Below are 19,528 nucleotides of genomic sequence, written 5' to 3' on the forward strand. Positions count from 1 at the left end.
AAAGACAACTCTGTAAAGAACATCAGGGCATATCAATATATATGCCCAACTAAACATGCTGATTGGTATCACAGTCGTCTTCTTATACACCTTCATGCATCAAAGCTTATGTACTACATTGCAATACCAAGAATACTCTGTAGTTTTGGTCTCTCAAATAATAGGATTTCCTGGTAGATCATTTAACTGTTGCTACGACATGAGTGATGATTCTAGCCATGCTATCATTGCTAGTCGCTGAACGTACTATGTATGTTCATAGGCATTTCTTTAGCTGATTTTCCTCAGTCAGTATGCTCAAAAACTTAGATGCCTTTGATAAACAATATGTGGCTGATCCAAATATGAACTGTTACACGCCATAGCATGCCATGTGTTCCCTTCTCTAGAAGTTATGTTCCTATTACAGATAGCATCAACATTCTGTGATCTAGATATTAGAATTAGCTTAGATTTGTGTAAGCTGAAATAGATAATAGTTTTGAGTTTTCAGATACTTCTGGAAAAGAGATTCCTGCTCAATCAAGACAATCATAACCAAGTATGGGGCTGATCAAAGAAGCACAAAACTTTACACAAGGTAAGGGTGTTACAATGAGACAGCAAAATGGATCACGGGATATTGTGACAGCTTCACTGATGTACCATCAATCTTGACAGCTTCACTGGTGTACCATCAATCTTCATTCAAAATATTAGTAAGAATAGAAATTTGTAATGCTTTGGAGATGACGCTTCCACAATATGCGGCAGCCCAATAGGAGCCAACTTCAGTACAACAATATGCATGCTTATGTCCTTCTCTCTCTATTTCCAGATCCAAATCGGGTGCTTCTTTAGAAATCTGAAAAATAATGATTGTGAGTATTCCCTTTTGAAGGTTTCTTAGTTTTGGATTAAATGAATTTGTACGTAACATGTTTTGTTGATTGTTTTAAAAATATAATATCTTGTTCAAGGTAAGCTCTTGAGCTAGCACATGATCTTTTCTATCACATTCTATAAGTTCTAACAGTCACTTGAAATTTATCTCAATATTTCTACTTAACTGTTGTAATTTAGTCATGCTTTTTTTACATTTTGTTTTATACATATGTACTTGCAGAATTATTTGTGAATATAAGTTGCGTGAGTATGATAGTTGTCTCCATTGGTACACGTGGAAAGTCAAATCTATATTTTCAAGTTTTCTTTAAAGACATTTATAACTGTGTGAGTTTGTATCAGTTTGATGTCACTACATAATAAGTTATCATCAGGCAGAGCACTGATGAACAGTTGATAGACCCTCCAAATTTATTGTTACAGTTGCAAGGAAGGAAAGAAGATGCTTCTTGATGCACTACAGAAACAACTTAAAAACCTTGCATATACCTGGTCAAAGAGAGTTAAAGGACCCCAGTGATCATCTACTCCAAAAAGAAGAGAGATCCTATCTTGCTTCTCTTTTAAAACTTGCCAATCAGGATTCCGTTGCAACTGCTTAGAAGGTATGCACAATCGAAACCCCCATCACAAAAGATCAAGACAGGCAAAATACTCACAAGACATTACCATGTAGGATTGGAAATGGTACCTTTTGAAATTCGGTCATTCCCATGTACATAAAATTCTGCACAAGAGAATACTGCACGTGCATGGAATGTCAATCATACTGTCATCATTGTTCCAACAAGTGTGACCTTCATGAGTGTCTGGGGTGGGACCTTACTTGAAATATATATTGGCATGCCACATCAATGGAATGCTTGCTCCATCCATGTCCTACAAAGCCAGCAACAAAACCTCTGGAAAAACTTTTGGGCAACCGTCCAACAAACCTTGCAAAATTGCTTAACAAATTACGTATCATCTGTTGCCTGTCACGTTCCAAAAAGTATTGATACAGTAAGTATGAAACACAGATCTCAGAAGTGCAAATAACACGTTTTGTATATTAAACCAATCCATGTGTTCTTTTCACCTTGCACACCACCTTAGAAGAGATTGATATGAGGAATCTGTATTGATCGCAAGGAAAGGATACAAACCAACCACATGTCCCACCTGGAGAAGAAGATAGCTTTGTCTCAATATCATGCCAGAACAATCCATTCTGCATAGGCTATCAGCCATGCACACTGTTACATTCCAGAGTAAAGGAATAACAAGGGAAGTTTTTATTGAAGGGAGAACAAAACCTTAGACCTTGTCTGGAAACCTCTTTAAGATATGGAGAGCAATATATGCACCAATGGAGTGTCCCACCTGTTCAAAAATAACGATCCATATCGAAACATGAAGTAATAGTGAACATACCTGTTGAAGATTGTAATCAGAAGTCAGTTCTTATGCAACACGCATAGAGTTTAATATATAATGACAATTACCAGGACCATTGGAAGTCTCACATTCAAGAATCTTTTCTGTAGAATCTGGACCTGCAACACCAGTCACATACACACTGATTTTTGAGCCTTAATAGATCAAGGTCTCACTCCATATATAGTGTTTCGGAACTAACAAGTTATCTAAGATATATGACCACTACACAAATCAAGAGAAGAGTAAATACTCTTCCAATGCAAACAAGCAACTGAGCATTTTGAAAGCGATTTGTTGTGTTGTCCACATACTTGCCCAAACGCATTTTAGACACCTAAAATGTGCATACAGTTTGCAAAGCGTTTCACAAACTTTTAAAATCATAAATCATTTCGGGGTCCCCTTTTTTTGTTTTTTTGGGTGGAAGCACTCTACGTGTGAATCCCTATACCCAGTGGTGAACCCTCATATGTCCAGCATCAGGAGGGTGTAGTCCTGGCATGTGCCTATGTTGTACCGTTTCTTTCATTGAATAATGCAAGAGTATACCTTGCTCTCACATATCGTATTACCTTTCTGTGCCATGTTGAGTGAGTGATGAGTGCAAGTGCACACACTTGGTATCAGAGCAACTCTTGCTCGGAGTGGAGTACTCACAGAAGCAGGAGAGGAGATCCACTGCCCCAAAAAAAATTGTGTCAAGATGACCTACGTTGTGACACCCCAATTCTTTCGACCCCCATCACGTCGGCCCTGTCGCAACGACCTCCGGCGTGACGACCCCGGTACAGTGACCCCGACACCAACCAACATCTGAAGACGTGACATGACTTCCATGCAGCACGACCACCATCCGAAGGCAAAACATGGCTTCCCCAGGTCAACAATACCAAAAGCCAAGGTGCGGCTTCCCACGACAATATGGAGGATGACACAGAGAATGCATCCATCCCAATGATGGAAGAGAGGAAGAAGAGCCGAGGTCAAGAATGGAGAGGAGCTCAAGAGGAGAAAGTAGCTAGTCTAGAGAGATAGTTGGAGGGCATGTCACAGGCCTATTGGACTCAATCTGGAGGAACATGCAAATGGAGGAAAAAGAAGAAAGGAGAAGAAAACTAGAAGTGGAGCAAAGTTACCTAGAGTGGGTGATACAACAACAAGAAGAGGAGAAAAGACACAGATTGCAAGAGGAGATGGATATGTTAGGTAAAGAGGAGACTTCTAGGAGAGCTCAAGATACAAGGAAAGACAAGGAGAAGGTAGTTGAAGCAAGTAGCAAGTAGAAGGACAAGAAGAAAGACAAAAGACACAACTATAGGGAAGAGGAGGAGAGTGACAATTCAAAAAACAACTATGGTAAGTTCAAAATGACCCAACTCGCCAAGTACAAAGAAGAAGAGATGGGTTGATTTTGAAGAAGTGGATTACAAAAGTAGGCAGATACTTGAAGTATGCGAGGATCATTGAAGACAGGAAGGGAGAAGTGGCAGCCATCTACTTAAAGGAAGATGCTGCTAGTTGATACCTACTGGAACAGGAGCAAGGACACACTATTTTTTCATGGGAAGAACTACAAGAGAAACTCAGAGAATATTTTATCCTAAAGATGGAGAAATTCAAAGTTAGAGATGAATGGAGAAATCTCATGCAAACACAAGGAAAGATGAAGGAGTATGTTAGCAAATATAGGCAACTAATCCTGTACTCAACATGGACATTGACACTAAGGTACATGGATTCCTATTTGGCATGCAAGAATGGGCCAGAAGAGATGTGGAGAGATAGGAACCAACCATTTTGGTAGAGGACATGAGGATGGCTGAAAGACTAGTTGACCTAGAAGGGAGAAGGATAGCCCAAGGGAACCAAACCAAATTCAATACCAACTTCACCAACAACTCTTGGACCCCGAGGCCCCTTCCCGGAGGTGCGGAGTCAAGTCTCGAGCATAACCCCAGCTGCATCACAATCCGCCTTAGTGCCAAGAGGAGTAGTTGGCCGATGGGGGAACAACCATTGTAGACCAACTTTGAGTGCATTATATGGGTCCGCGGAATCAAAGCCATCATGGTGGAGACCACAAGGATTAGATATTTCAAGTGCGGGGGATCCCACTATCAAAACCAATGCCCCATGGATGACACAACCTTATCAAGCCGGTCTACAATAGCAGCTTCTAGTGTGTATGGAGGAGAGGAGCCACAACCCCCATGCATCCACGAAATTCGTGATGGAAGTGATGAGAGCTTAGACCACCCAAGGGTGGGCACGGTTAGTGCTCGTCCCCAATGCATTGCAGCCACGTAGCAACAATCCAACACTTATACCTCAAAGGCAGAGTGAGTGAAGGGGATGACAAAGGAGCCACCCACAACTTCATCACCCTAGATTGTGTAGCCAAATATGGGCTCAAATTGTCTCAGGCTCCAGAAGGGTTAATACTAACCCTTGCACAAGGAGAAGCTAGGGAAGTTGAACACGTCTTTGCAGTGCAAGTAGAAACAAGGAAATGGAAAGACAAACTCAACTTCTTAGTCATTCCCATGGACGATTTTGAAGTGATTTTAGGCCTTGAGTTCTATAACAAGTATGTCATTGCAATGTTTGGGAAGGGAGTTAATGAGATGATACCGGATATGCAAGGAGAGGGCGTTAAGAGTACCCAGTGAGAGAATGCAATTGCTAGGCAGGACATCAATCAAAGTATAGATGAAGCAGAACAAGCTTGGATTCTCATGCCAAACGACAAAGCCAATCACTAACCAACCAAGAGCACCAACCCAAGCACCCCCTTGCCAGGCTACCCATATTAGGCTTCGCATCATGACCTGCACTGCCAAACAAGTGGAGAAATCAGTAAAGAAGGGAGAAATCATGAACCACACTAAACTCATGGAGTTGAAGAAATAGTTACATGAATTGGAAAAGCAAGGTTTCATCCGACCCAGCAAATCCCCGTTGGGTGCCCTAGTGTTGTTTGTCAAGAAGGATGGGGGACTCCGACTGTGTAGACTATAGGGCCTTTAATAAGATCACCATCAAGGACAAGTATCCCATGCCCTTAGTGGAAGACCTCTTAGACAGATTACATGGAGCCAAATACTTCAGCCGTACAGACTTAGGTCAGGGTATCGTTAGATTCGCATAGCAAAAGAAGACATTCCCAAAACAGCCTTTTGTACCCGATATGCAAGCTTTAAATGGTTCGTCGTAGGTTTTGGATTGAGTAATGGGCCAAGCACCTTTTGTGGCCTAATGGATGGAGTCTTCCGGCCCGAAATAGATGTCTCCATCATTATCGATAGATGATCTCTTAGTGTATAGTAAGACTCTAGAGGAACACAAAGGACACACCTAGTTTTTGAGAAGCTGAGACAACACAAATTGTATGCCAAACCTGAAAAATGTGAGTTTGCAGTGAAGAAGATTTCCTAGGGTTCATTGTAGGCGAGGCCAGCATCAAAGTAGACCCCAAGAAAGTAGCAATAGTAAAGAATTGGCTTTTGTTAAAGACAGTGAGGAAAGTTCGGGAATTCCTAAGCTTCACAGTGTTTTGTAGAAGATTCATCAAGGATTATAACCTAGTCACCACACCACTATCCCACCTCACCAAAGGAGAGAGCGGTTTCACATGGGGAAGCAAGCAACATGCCACTTTTGTGATGATGAAGAAATCTATGAGTCAAATCCCTGTCCTCAAAGTACCCAACTTCACAAAGCCCTTCGAGATCTCTACAGATACATTAGATTATGGCATTGGGGGAGTGCTAGTGCAAGATGGCCACCCCATAGCTTATGAATCCAAGAAGTTCACACATGCCAAAACTAGATGGAGCACACACAAGAAGGAGATGCTAGCAGTGATTCACTGCCCTAGAAGATGGAAGCATTATGTCCAAGACAAACACACAGTGGTCTTCACAGACAACATATCCCACAATTACTTCTAGTCCCAACCAAAGTTGTTTGCCAAACAAGCCCGATGGCTTGACTTTCTAGCAAAGTTCGACTTGGAGATCAAACACAAGCTTGGTTCCACCAACAAGATAGCAGATGCTCTAAGTTGCAAGGCTGATTTGAGAGCCGTCAGTGTGGTCGGCAGCAACTTCCTCAAGTTAGTGAAGGAGGCTTTGAAACATGACCAAGAAATGCACAAGATTATCGAAGAGGTGAAAGCTGACAAGACACCGAATGGCATGTATACCCTCAAGGAGGGAATTGTATTTGTAGGCAAGAGATTGTACATTCCTAATAGTGTGGAACTAAAGAAGGTCATACAACATGAAGTAGATGATGGGAAACTAGGTGGGCATAAGGGACAAAGCAAGACACTACTTAGAAAGCAATTCTTTTGGCCAAACATGAAGAAATAAGTCATAGACTACTTGACAACTTGTGAAGGCACGACGCTCCAAGACAGTAGGATTACTTCAACCAATGCCAATATCAAGCTAGCCATGGGATGTCATTAGTATGGATTTTATTGTGGAGCTCCTAGAATCCCATGGTTACACCATCTTTGTAGTGGTGGACTATTTTCTCAAAGTAAGCTCACTTCGTACCTGCTAAGCCACCATTAAATGCCAAGGAGGTAGCCCATCTCTTCTTCATGTATGTGTTCAAGCTGCAAGGCTTACCCTTAGCCATAGTCTCAGATAGAGATTGTAGATTCATGAGTGACATGTGGAAGGAACTCTTTAAGACTCTAGAAACACAATTGAGATTCTCCTCCTCCTTCCACCCCAAGACAGATGGGCAAACAGAGAGAGTCAACCAAGGCATTGAAGTCTATCTCAGGAGCTACACCCATGTGGATCAAAAAGATTGGGCCTTATACCTGGATGTGCTCCAGTTTCACTACAACAGCTCAATCCACTCTGCCGCGGGCTACACACCCTTTGAGTTAGCTACAGGAAAAGAAGTCATCACACCCCTTGCCTTGGGGTGGGGTGGGTGCAAGGGTATATTTGGTTTCCTTAGTGAGAGAGAGTGCATGGATTTGCACAAAGATTTGGTACAACTCTTCTTGATAGCTAGTAGCTGCTAAATAGTGAGTGTACTTTGGCAATTCAAGTATCTAATTATCTGAAGGCTAAAGTAGTAGCTTGTACCACAAATATATATTCATCTACCACAAGCTAACATAAATTTTTGGTTCCCATTTTGCCATTCCAGACTGAGGCTCAAACTTTGTTTCACAACTCTGACCCCAATTTCTGTTTCCCCATGTCCAAAACTCCTTGCAACAAAGATATCAGCTAGTTTATACCATTGACTTTCGCTACTTCTACTACAAATATATATTTGTCTACCACAAGCTAAACTAAGGTTTTGGTTCCTGTTTTGCAATTTCAGACCATAGCTCAAACTGTGTCTCATGACTCTGACCCCCATTTCTGCTTCCCATTGCCAAAGCTCCTGGCATTAGTCTCAACTTCACTGGACTAACAACAAAGTTAGTCTCAACCTAACTAAACTCACAACAAGTTGGATGTGGTGATTAAACTCAGTTCTTCGTGCAGAATTTCCTCACTGGTCAGGGTAAAAAAAAGCTTCATCCACACAAACGAATGCAGCACCAATACAAGCCATCCTAATGAATAAACACATCACCAAGAGTCTCAAATAAGTCGTTTTCCACTAGGAGGCTAACAATCAATGCTACTCAATCAACAAGGGACACTAGTACTAAAACTTCAGCAACACCTGTAGGGCCTCATCACAATGGAAGCTGGACAATCTCCTCGTCATAATTAAAATCAGATACCACTGGAATGGGCTCACAAATGTCCAATGACATCAGCTATTGGACACTCATTTCTGAAGTTAGCTAATCCATCCCCAATTATCATCTTCCATAACCATTTACAAGGGCACCGGAAACAAAATAAAATTCAATGTGCTGATGAGTCTCAAGAAAGTATTCACCTGATGACTCAATCAACTTAGGGAACAACAAATACTCATTAGACACACAAGAAGTAATGAATTGCTTACAATAATGTCATTGCTACTCCATGACTTGAAAATAAGGGAGGTGGTGTGAAAGTGGTTTGTTAAGTATTAACATCATTCACGCCTTCCTAAACACATTTGCATGGCATGCCTCCACATATAAACATAAATAACTCCTAAGGGCAGAAAAGGAGTAATGGCAGAAAGTCATCCTCCATGTTATCATCTTTCATATTAACTGTCAATTTGAACTTACCTTAACAAAATGTCATAAATGATAAGCCTTTATGACTAGTTCAAAAATTGGGGAAAATGCCTCAAAATCTGAACTCCATGCATGCAAAAGCCCAACTCTCCCCTTCACTTTTGCAATTGACATAAGTGACACTGCTCACATAAGTGACTGAAGCGACACTCTGGGGTTACTTTGAGGAGATCTGCAATTTGTGGTTTAAAACTTGCTCTTTTTTTTGGGTATAAAGTTATGGATCTCACACTCCTCACTTCCAATCTTTAACCTAGAAACCTTTTCCATTGCACATCTTGATGGATCTGATGCAATTCTTGGTATGCCTTGGGATTACAGACGAGATTCAGCGCGCATCTACTTCCCAAAAAGGAACATGGAAATCAAGCTTCAAGGCAAGCAGTACGAGGCTCAAAGTAGTTACACATGCACTTTATAAAGTGCCTCAAATCTCAACCATAAACTGACTCGTCATGATGAATCTTATTGACTGACTGAACAACCATTTGGCAAATTTCAAAAGAGGCACATGCAAGTTCACAGAAACTTGCTAGCTTATTAGATGATGGACAAAAGGCTCAAAGCTTTGACTTAGTCTTTGCCAGTACTAGATACTCCTTCGAATCTATTACAACAAACTTTATACCAAATAACTCAGGATCATGAATTGTGTCATTACTGAAAATTTCAACAAGGAAACACGCGTATTCCTTCTCACTAAGCATTAAAATTTTTACAAGTTGCACAACTCTTCATCTAATATAGCTTCAAATTACCTTTTGAGATTATCTTAGATAAAAATTCCAAATAAACAAGTAGCTTTCGCATAATTGTTTGAGAATGTGAGTTATAGGAGCTGGAAATCCCTGAAACACCTATTGGAGGTGCCCAAATCTTTAAAAAGGCTTAGGGAGTTCCAAGACACATTTCCCAAGGGAAAAGATTCCCCTTGTCAAAAATAGCACCACATATCATTCCCCTTGGATCCCAAATTGGGATGCTAAGTAGCAAATTTCTGGTAATTGAATATAGAGTGGAATGCCATAATATGTTGTACCTCACTATCCCTTTAAGAAATCTTTTTATTTTCCTCTCCTACAATGTCCCCTTCCTTGACACTACACAAGCTTTGGTGTCCCTAGAGGGTCACCACTTTACTCTTTCCCCTTGGATCCCAAATTGGGATGCTAAGTAGCAAATTTCTGGTAATTGAATATAGAGTGAAAGGCCATAATATGCTGTACCTTACTATCCCTTTAAGACATCTTTTTCTTTTCCTCTCTTAAAATGTCTTCTTCCACTACACTAGCTTTGGTGTCCCCAGAGGGTCATCACTTTACTCTTGGAGAGGATATGGTTGAGTATGCTAGATCCTATGTACATTTGGAGATCAGATTCATTGGACCTACATTTTTATTATGAGATGCAGCAGCAGCCATGTCGGACAAAGGTTTTGCAAGTCTTCAAGCAACCAGGGGGAAGTATGCATATGTTCAATTTTGGGAACCTTGGACCAAAGTGTGGTTGTTTGATACATTGACTACTCCAACACTACTATGTGGAGTAGCAATATGGATCTAGGTCTTTGCAAAAAACCTGAAGAGCGTTGAGAGGCCATTAATCATGATGATTGCTCAGATAATGTGGAGCAAGCCATCAATACCCTGAGGACAGACCGTGTCCATTAGGGTTCCAGATGGGACTCAACATCACTCTTGCCTAGCAGTTTCTTCCAATCCTCGACTCTATTCGGTGGAAACTGTGGTCAACCAGGTCCTCCTAGCGACTGCTTAGTACATCGCCTCGTGTGTTGGTGCTTTTCCTTGTCCTGTGTAGTTCAGCTTCGCCGGCTAGTGCAGAATTTTCTCTGGGCTGGGTCAGACAGTTCCATGGACTCTCAGGCCAAGGTGGCGTGGGCGACCATCATTTGTGACATCAGGCAACCCCCAGATGGCGATACACCCCCCCTCCCCCCCCCATGGCTTCTTGCCCCCATCCCCCCCAAACCGCCTTGAGAGGCTTGTACACATGATGTATTTATGACCTTGCACCAGCTCCAGCTAGTCTGTCGAGCATGAGCATTCCATTGTAATCAGTTTTTTGAGTAATATAATATAATTGGCCACATTTTACTTGCAAAAAAAGCCATCAGTACCCCATGAGATGGTAAAGTAGAGACGGGAGCAGCACCTATGGTTATGGAGGCATTATTTCAATCAGTGACTCGCTTATAGAGGATATGGGAACTCTCAAACCAAATGACTAACATTACAAGAATCGCAATTGGACTATGTGGTTGACAATGAGAGTGAAGAAACCACAGCATGCCAAGAAAGTAAATCATCCCTGTGAAGAATGTCCGCAAGATCAATGATGCTAAACTGCCAATGGAGAAGCCCTCTCAGACAAGCAATGTGGCTGTGTACTGCCGAAGTAGAATCTCCCTCCCTCCCTACCTACTCCTCTCTCTCTCAGATCAGTTAAAAGTACTGAAATGTACACAATGCCTTCGAGCCTACCAACTAGAAAACAATCTATGAAACCTCATGGCTACTATCAGAAAGAAGAAAATTAACAAAGGAATGAGGTGGGAGTCGAACACAATATCCCTATCCATGAAGCAGTTACCTTACGAAAGACTATTAATACCAGCAAAAATTATAGAACCAACTTGCTAGAACAATCTCCAGACACCAACAGTAATAGTAGTAGGTGTTCTAAGCTACAAGTTCACAATCAAACCCAAGACCCAAGAATGGACAGTGGTGCACCAATGTGTCACAAATAACCACATAATGAGAAATAAAACCCAAGTCCATCAAGGTAGCCTGTTTCATAGTGCCATTTGTCATTTTAATTGAACAGAGCACTAAATGTTAACATCTCTAAATGATTGAAAATAAGTAAACAACACAATGTAGAAAACAAGATGATGATAGCAACAGCAACTCATAAAGCAAGTTAAATAAAACCTTGTGCTCAATTTGCTCCTCGAGGGAGAAAACATCTCCATCGTGCCAATCCTACAACAGAAAGAAACAAAATTCAAACTTTTTTTTTGGTGGAAAGAACAAAGCTATTAATAAAGACAAATGTAGTGTGGTAAAGGACTTCCAAAAACAGAAGTATACAACAAAGGGAAGTCTATCACAAGGCCTGTGTGAATAACCAATTAGAAGGTTTATAATGCCAATTTGCCAAACCATATGTGGCTGACAAACATGATGTTATTATTTGCAAGATCATGTCTGATTCCCTTATCACAACACAAGTCATGTATTATCCTGTGAGAAATGTTTTTTCCACCACAACCTACAATACTTTCAGCTTTCATTTTGGCTTGTATTGGGCTGGCTTATTTGTGTTTTGTCTTTTACAAAGTGATCTATGCTGATGTATGATCTGGATAGTACATCAGCATAGATCATGTCTGATTCCCTTATCACAACACAAGTCATGTATTATCCTGTGAGAAATGTTTTTTCCACCACAACCTACAATACTTTCAGCTTTCATTTTGGCTTGTATTGGGCTGGCTTATTTGTGTTTTGTCTTTTACAAAGTGATCTATGCTGATGTACGATCTGGATAGTATTGCTTTCAAGCGCAGCAGTCCAAGATGCATCTTGTTACAATCACAAGAAGCCTCCAGTACATACTTTTACTGAATGTGTAAAATGGCATTTTCTAGTTAACCTGAAAATAGAAGTATAGTCGGCATGTGTTGTCACTCATGTTATTAATGTTACAAAGACCACCACCATTGGAATTCTATCTTTACTGTAGTTGCTAGTCTCTTTCTTGACTGTCTACAGAAAAAGTCTTTAGGGACATCCACAACAAACTAAACTTTTCCTAATGCCACCTCCCATGCTGTGCCACACCAGCAATCTGCCCCACCCGATTGCCCTGCCAACCTGCAATCCACCAGTTTGCCACACGGCAGCAGCTGCTGCCACTGCTGCCGCCAGTCCATTACATTTTCATGCACTAGCAGTATGGCCATCAGCAGACCCATAGCATCTTGGTAAACCCAAGCAAATGCAAAGAGTCATTGCAGAACTAAGACTTGTCAAACCATACTACCTCATGCATGCAGTAATATTGGAGTTCCACTGCATACCCTTCTTGTACTTGTGACCACCTACTCCAGCACCCACAGCTCCTAAAGCCTATCAGCATCCATTAACTCCAGCTCCTCATGTTCCACAGTTGTTGTAGGCATATGTCCATGGTACTCCACAAGATTAATAACATGAAACAATGAATGCATCTTCTACTTATAAGGGTACTTCCAACTAATAGGTCAATCACTTAGCTTCTTAATAATGCAGAAAGATCCCATCTTCTATGGAGCTAACTTTGGTGAAAACTCCCCAAACTACTTCAATTGTTGCTTTTAGATCTTGATGTAGCACCATTGACCTTCAAGGAAGATCAATTGACACCAATGCATTGTAGATGTGCTTCATGGACATACAACACATCTGATAGCTTTTTAGATCAATGATTGTTGCAACAAAAAGTAAGTTCCTCTTTATAACGGGTACATAGAGTACACCTGATAGCCTTATAGTAACTCCATTTGGTAGAAGGAAATAGTACCTAAGCCTTTTGCCGGACATTTTGCATGGTTTCCCACAACAGCCACGATGTACTCTCCTACTAGTCATAGCGAGGAATACCAATCTTTATGGTTGGTATGAGTGACACCATTATCAATTATCCAACAATCATTTACTTTTAAAGAGTGAACTGCTTTTGCGCACATCTCTTCAATAGCAACCCATAATTCAAGCTCTACTTCATTATTGTTGGACTCTTTATTGGCTGGTCCAATGGCCTTGACTATCCCGTTCTTCTCATCTACAGTGTTTTTTTTTTTTTTTTTTTTTTTTTTTTGGCATTCACTTTGAATGTGGCCAATCTTCTTGCAGTAGAACCACTTCATCTTTTTCTTCTTCTTATCTTTTGAAGCTGATGAAAAGGGATTACTAGAGTTCTTTCCTTTGCCTTTCTTTGTATTTACAAAGAAAGCTACATCCTCTCCTTGCAATTGCTGTCTCACTTTTTTCGTAGTTGTTTTTCTTGTAGGATTGAACAGAAATCCTCAAAGTTGATCGGAGGAACAATAACTTGTGCATTGAGAGAAGTAACCAAACTATCAAATTTTTAAGATAGCATGCGAAGACATCTTTGTTCAAGATCTTCAGTTTGAATAGGTATTTCAAGTTGTCATCTCATCTCTGAAGTCCTTGATCCAAGTCATCAACTTTTCAGCAGATTCAGTCTTAAACATCTTCTTAAGAGCCAACTAATTTTCAAGGTTTTGCCTCCTTGTCTTGTTTGTTGTTTCATACTTCATCACTTAATGCTACTAAGTTGATCGATGCTCCATCTTCTTACTCTCCGTGTTAGCTTCTTGATTCGGGGCAGCAATTTTTGTGATTGCTCTTCACCCCAAGGTCACTTGTTGATCTCACGCCCCAAATGGGGGTTGCCCTACTCTTCTAGTTGTTGCCCTCCTTGATAGATGAAACCAACCCTTCTCCTTGGTTAGGGTGGTAAAGCATTAAATTCACATAGATTGAAAATGCACACTTTACCACTTTAATCTTGGGCAATGAACACCTGCTTGGCCCCGAAAATGGCACCCCTTGAGGTATTTCTTTATCTTATATTGCAAATGGAAGGAGTACAACTGAGATCCTCTAATCTCCTCCACTTATCCAAGTGCGTATTGTTGTCACAATTGACCCACAAGCCTCCAAACCAATTTTCCCCATGGTTTGCTTGGGGATTGGCCTTCACCCTACTCTGTGAAAAACAAATTCGGCCCCAAATCTAATATTGATTGGTTGGCCTCTTGAATCTCGCTAAAATTCCTCATTTTCACTTACTGGAATTCAAGTCCTAAGCCCTCAATTCTAAGCACACATTTTGAGGCAACTGTCAAAACCCTACTTTCTACTATAAATTAGGATTTACAACAGAGATTGACTAAAATCTCTTCCTCGATAGTTCAAACTGCTGGAAAATACTGAGATAGCTAGGGGATAAGAGAGAATGTTGCAAAGAGAGAAATTTCACAGTTTCATCATGAGACACACTAAAATACTATTGTTGCCTTACTCAAACAGCCATGGACGTTGCCACCTACAGCTTAGGACCACCAGAAAGACTATTGCCCCATCCTATATGATGTCATCTATACCAAAAGGACCTTGGGCTGCTATCACCCGCTCCTCGAGAGCTCTAAATTTCTGTCACATTCCGTAGGATTGATCCATAGTGGCTACAAATCACATCAGTAGTCTCTCCTTACTCTTCTATAGCTTAGGACCATCAAAAAGACTACTGCCCCATCCTATATGTTGTCATCTGTACTGAAAGGACCTTGGGCTGCTATCACCCGCTCCTGGAGGGCTCCAAACTGTTGTCACATGCTATAGGGCTGAGATCCCTAGTAGCTACAAATCACATTAGTAGTCTCTCCTTACTCTCTAACAACCTTCTCTCTCACAATGGCTAGAATAGACTTCCACCAATCCTAAAAACGTTTTTTCCACTTGCATGGGCAAGTTTTGCCAAGTGGCAGATTTCTAATTCCATTTTCTGGCATTACGAGCTTATTAAATTAGTTTTCAGAATATTAATTTTGAATATTAGCTTAAGAATTATTCTAGTGCTCAAAAATTTAATTCCAACAGCCAATAATTAAATTGGCTAGGTCAGTATCCTTGAGCACTTATTGATTCTTAGACTAGCATTAATTAATTAATTGACACCTAGTCTCTAATGTCACCGCCACTGACATTAGTGGCTAGAAAATTATTCTCGGTCAAAATCTGACACCACGTACTATCTAGTACATATCAAGCATAATTTATTATAAATTTTGACTTTGGCATCAAGTGATATCTCGGTCTTGGGTGCCACACTATGAAACAATTAACTTGCACCTCTCATGTGCAAGTAACATTAGCACATTTGATTAACTTTTAATCAAATGCTAAGCAAAGTAATAAAATTTCATGTCCTCATGATAACATACGCAAATAACGTTATCGCATGCTGCTCCTTGGCCTCCTGATGGGGTTGAAGTAGAGTGAAATCCGCCTAGCCCCATATAGACCCTAAGTACCTACAAGTACCTACTCGAAATAACTTTACACTGCTTTTTGCCACACTCACCCACTATTCACTTTAGTTACTTAGGTTGTCACCATGACTTAACTATCTTGCATGTACACCTCATATATATGCACAACTTAATCATGCCAAAGCTAAGCAAGTACATGTCCTCGTGACAAACCTCCCCTTGAAACCCTTGCAAGCGTTCTTGATTGCACTATAGGATGACAAAAAGGAAAACAAAACTCACCTGTATAAAGCATAGGTATCATAGTCAAAGCACATTGATGTTGTTTATACTATGCTACTATCAAACAAATGCTGAAATTTCCAACCACATGATTCAGTTATAACTGACAAAAAATGACTCATAATTAGGTAAGCACAAGGATAAACGTGAGAATCACAATATTTTGAACTTAACCAACTTGATCAATTATCGCCATGAAAATCAAAAGACAGAGGGAGAAAGAGAAAAAATAGAGTCGACACTATGTTGAGAGGGAAATTGACCCCTCCCTTTTACATGAATTAATCGAAACAAACCACGAGCATCAAGTGCTTGAACCATAATTTGTTGGAGTTTTGAAAATTAGGATTTTGAAACCCTACTTTATGTATGTTCTAGGCAACAAGTAGATTTTCTTATTTAGTGCTTCAACTAGATCAAGCTAGGTAGAAAGTGCTCCTTAGATGAGTGATATATAAAAAAGTGCAAAGCATGTAGCTGAAATTTCAGCATGAGAGCTTGTTCGAAATGAAGAGAAATATCTCCAATGTATATGTGTGGGGGTGCCAAAAAGTGAAAAGGAGAGACTAAAAATTGATGAGTGTTTGCTGAAAATGACAACTAAAGATACACTTATCTCTTTAAAATGACACATGCTGCCACAAGGACGTGAAATTTTTTAGATGCTTTACTCTTGCTACTAACATTTAATTAATTTAATAATCAAATGTGCAAGGTTGCTAGGCACATGCGATGCACATGGCAATCATTTCATTGTTGATGGCCAAGGACCCCGAGGAGTCAATGGATGTCAAAGGCAAAAGTTTTGACAAGTTATGCCAGTTGGAGCTTTGGTTGTCAATTGGTATCAATTTTGACCCTAGGACAATTAAATGGCCATTAAGTATTAGTAGTGATACTAGAGACTAAGCACTAATTAATTAGATATGTTAGCCCAAGGGTAAATAAAGATTAGGGACCACTCCAAGTTACAAATGGCCTAGGCAATTTAATTATGGATGGGAACATTAATTTTGGGCAATGTCGAAATGGCTAAAATTAGTTTTCAAAATTAATTCATTTTGAAAATAAATTTAATAGCTAGAAATTGTTAATGATGAGATTAGAAGACTGCCAATTGACAAAAATACCAATGCAACTAAGAAAATAAGTTTTTGGGGCTCATAGAGACTGATTTAGAGTTGTACACAGAGAGAGAGAGAGAGAGAGGACTGCTAGGAGATCACGCCTCCACGGGTCCCCGTTTCTGTGCGCCCGTCTGGCCCCTGCCGTCGCCTAGACCTGCGCGACCTGTCAGCCCGCCCCGTTGACGCCTAATGATTGCCCGCTTGATCCGCCTGTGCTCGCCTGACGACTGCCCGCCTGATCCGCCTATGGCCGCTTGCTCTGCGTCAGCGTGTAGCGCCTGGTTCAACTGCCCCGTCGACGCCTGAAGACTGAACGCCTGACGAGCACGCCTGACGAGCGCTTGCCTCGCGATGGCCTGACGACTGCCCGCGCGCCTGAAGACCCACCCGCCTGTATTCGTCTATCGCCGCCTGCTCCGCCTGTGCCTGTGTGCTTGCCTGACGCCTGCCGTCTGAAGACTGTGGTCACAGAGCACAGGCTTAGCCGCAGCCTGCTCCTACTTGCTTCTTCAGAGAGAAGATAGCAGTATGGCTGGCCTAGATATGGATTTTCTAGACCGAACGGTGGCAGCCCTTTGCCCTGATTCTGATACAGAGGAGCCGGAGGATATGGTGCCGTGCACGGAGGAGATGCCTCCGGGTTCTGAACTGCCGCCTGCGGGCAAACACTCCAAGCATACTTCTGACGAGCCAATGGGTCCTCAGGAACGTTCCTATATGCAGGTTGCCTCTGATCCTGTGGATTCGCAAGAGATTGACTGGGAGCATTTGTTGGACTTTGCCAATACTCTGCTTGGCGATTATGTCCAGCATAATAATGAAACTTTTTCTGACGCGGGAACTGATGAGGTGCTGGAAGCCACGGTGGACCCGAAATCAGTCTTGCGGTCCTTCTCAGTGTTTTATGACCATGCCGTTATACTTTTCTTCACTGGCAGGATACCAGTGCTTTCACATATTCGCCAGTGGATGCACCATTTATTGCAAGGGGAGTGTGTTGAGGAGATCTTCCTTGGACCTCGCGGCTTTTATGAGGTGCTGTTGAAATCGGAAACACATCGAGCTGAGCTCCTGTCCAAGTTGCCATTATTCTTTGATCGCCGCTTGGTCCATGTTGCACCATGGCGCCCTATGGGCGACTTCCAGCGTCTGCTTCAACGAGAATGCTCGGTGTGGGTGGAAGTGGAAAATTGTCCAGCGTTCTATTGGCCATTGTTGAAGGATGCGATGGCAGTTGTGGGAACAGTGTCGGTTCCCCCAAGCCTCAGGGCTATGAATCGAAACCGTTTATGCATGTTATGGGACACGGCCAGGAAAAGACATGCGTGGCTTCGCCTCAATTGTTCTGGCATGCATCCTTTGCAGGGCTATGAATTGAAACCGTTTATGCATGTTATGGGACACGGCCAGGAAAAGGCCTGCGTGGCTTCGCCTCAATTGTTCTGGCATGCATCCTTTGCATTTTCACTTGAAATGGGGCAACTTTGCAGGACATTGCTTTTCATGTGGTAAATTGGGGCATTTTATGGCCGAATGCCCCGAAAGACAACCGTCTTCCGAGGATGCGCATGTTGTGCTGCCTAAGGATGACATGGTGCTTGATGCCCCGACACAGGAAGCCCTTCAGCCACCTAATGCAGTGGATAAAGGCAAACAACAGGTCCTGGGTTTGGATTCCCGTAGAACTGATTGGATTGAGGCACGTCAAAAAAAAGGTAAAAAGTTGGATGCAGGCCTGGCGGATCCTGGGCCTAATGCTTCAAAGGATTCTGTGCGCACATATATGCACAGGAAAGAAATGTTCACTTCACAGCATGTTGCGCGTACTATGGTCCCGTCTGCCCCCCGTAATCAGTCTACAAGGAAAGTCTATACAAACGGTCCCAAGGGCCCACCTGCTAAGCTGGCGTTTGATACAAAAGGTAATGTGATTATACCCTAGGATCGGCGTTATCCCCGCTCCACTCCCAAGGCAGTGGATTTTCCTTCTACCTCTAAAGCAAGTCGCCAGAATTCGTTTGCAGTATTGGCTGATTTTCTGGATGAGGGTGACTTGGATCCTCTCGCGGAAAAGGTGAAATCAAGGCAACAGGCGCCTCGTTCCTGACTTCCTTTTTTTGAAGATATATGAAGATAGCCACGTGGAATGTGCGAGGCATTTGCTCTCGCCATAAGCAACATGCCATGTGGACTGTCTTGCATGAGAACCAGTGGGATGTATTGTGTGCAGTTGCGCACAAAAGTCATGGTGAAGCAGGAAAAGTTGTGGATTGTCATGGATTCCGTCTGTTTTATGCAGGGACACATGCTACGCACTATTCGGGCGTGCTGATGATTGTCCATGAGAAATACCAGCCTATTCTTGTTAAAAATGATGTGCAGGGCTGCTTTCTGGTAATCGAAGTCTTATTTGAAGGAGAGATTTTATGGTTGTTGGGCCTCTATGCTCCGAATGATCCCGCATCCCGACGGGATCTTTGGTCGACTTTGCAGGGCTCGATGTCACTTGGC

The 19,528-nt window shown here is 41.8% G+C and overlaps 1 protein-coding gene across 4 annotated transcripts in view; it reads right to left on the reverse strand.

The window, feature by feature from the left end:
- Positions 1-294: 294 nt before the first annotated feature.
- The window catches only part of LOC148029718 (alpha/beta-Hydrolases superfamily protein), a 118,170-nt gene continuing 98,936 nt past the window's right edge, over positions 295-19,528 (reverse strand). For 2 of the 4 annotated variants that reach the window (XM_087686030.1, XM_087686032.1), the window contains 8 exons: positions 11,479-11,529; positions 2,391-2,420; positions 2,188-2,298; positions 1,964-2,046; positions 1,712-1,859; positions 1,577-1,627; positions 1,375-1,479; positions 295-844 (listed from right to left, as the gene is read on the reverse strand). In XM_087686030.1, coding sequence (XP_087542156.1) covers positions 677-844; positions 1,375-1,479; positions 1,577-1,627; positions 1,712-1,859; positions 1,964-2,046; positions 2,188-2,298; positions 2,391-2,420; positions 11,479-11,529 — 747 coding nt within the window. In that variant the 3' untranslated portion in view covers positions 295-676. Of the gene's footprint in view, positions 845-1,374; positions 1,480-1,576; positions 1,628-1,711; positions 1,860-1,963; positions 2,047-2,187; positions 2,299-2,369; positions 2,421-11,478; positions 11,530-19,528 lie in introns of all 4 variants that reach the window. The other 2 variants (XM_087686033.1, XM_087686031.1) reach the window with 2 other exon arrangements.

The sequence above is a fragment of the Lygodium microphyllum genome, chromosome 10 (assembly GCF_053477565.2).
Source record: "Lygodium microphyllum isolate KBCC chromosome 10, Lygodium_microphyllum_v1.1.10, whole genome shotgun sequence".
Lineage (NCBI taxonomy): Eukaryota > Viridiplantae > Streptophyta > Polypodiopsida > Schizaeales > Lygodiaceae > Lygodium > Lygodium microphyllum.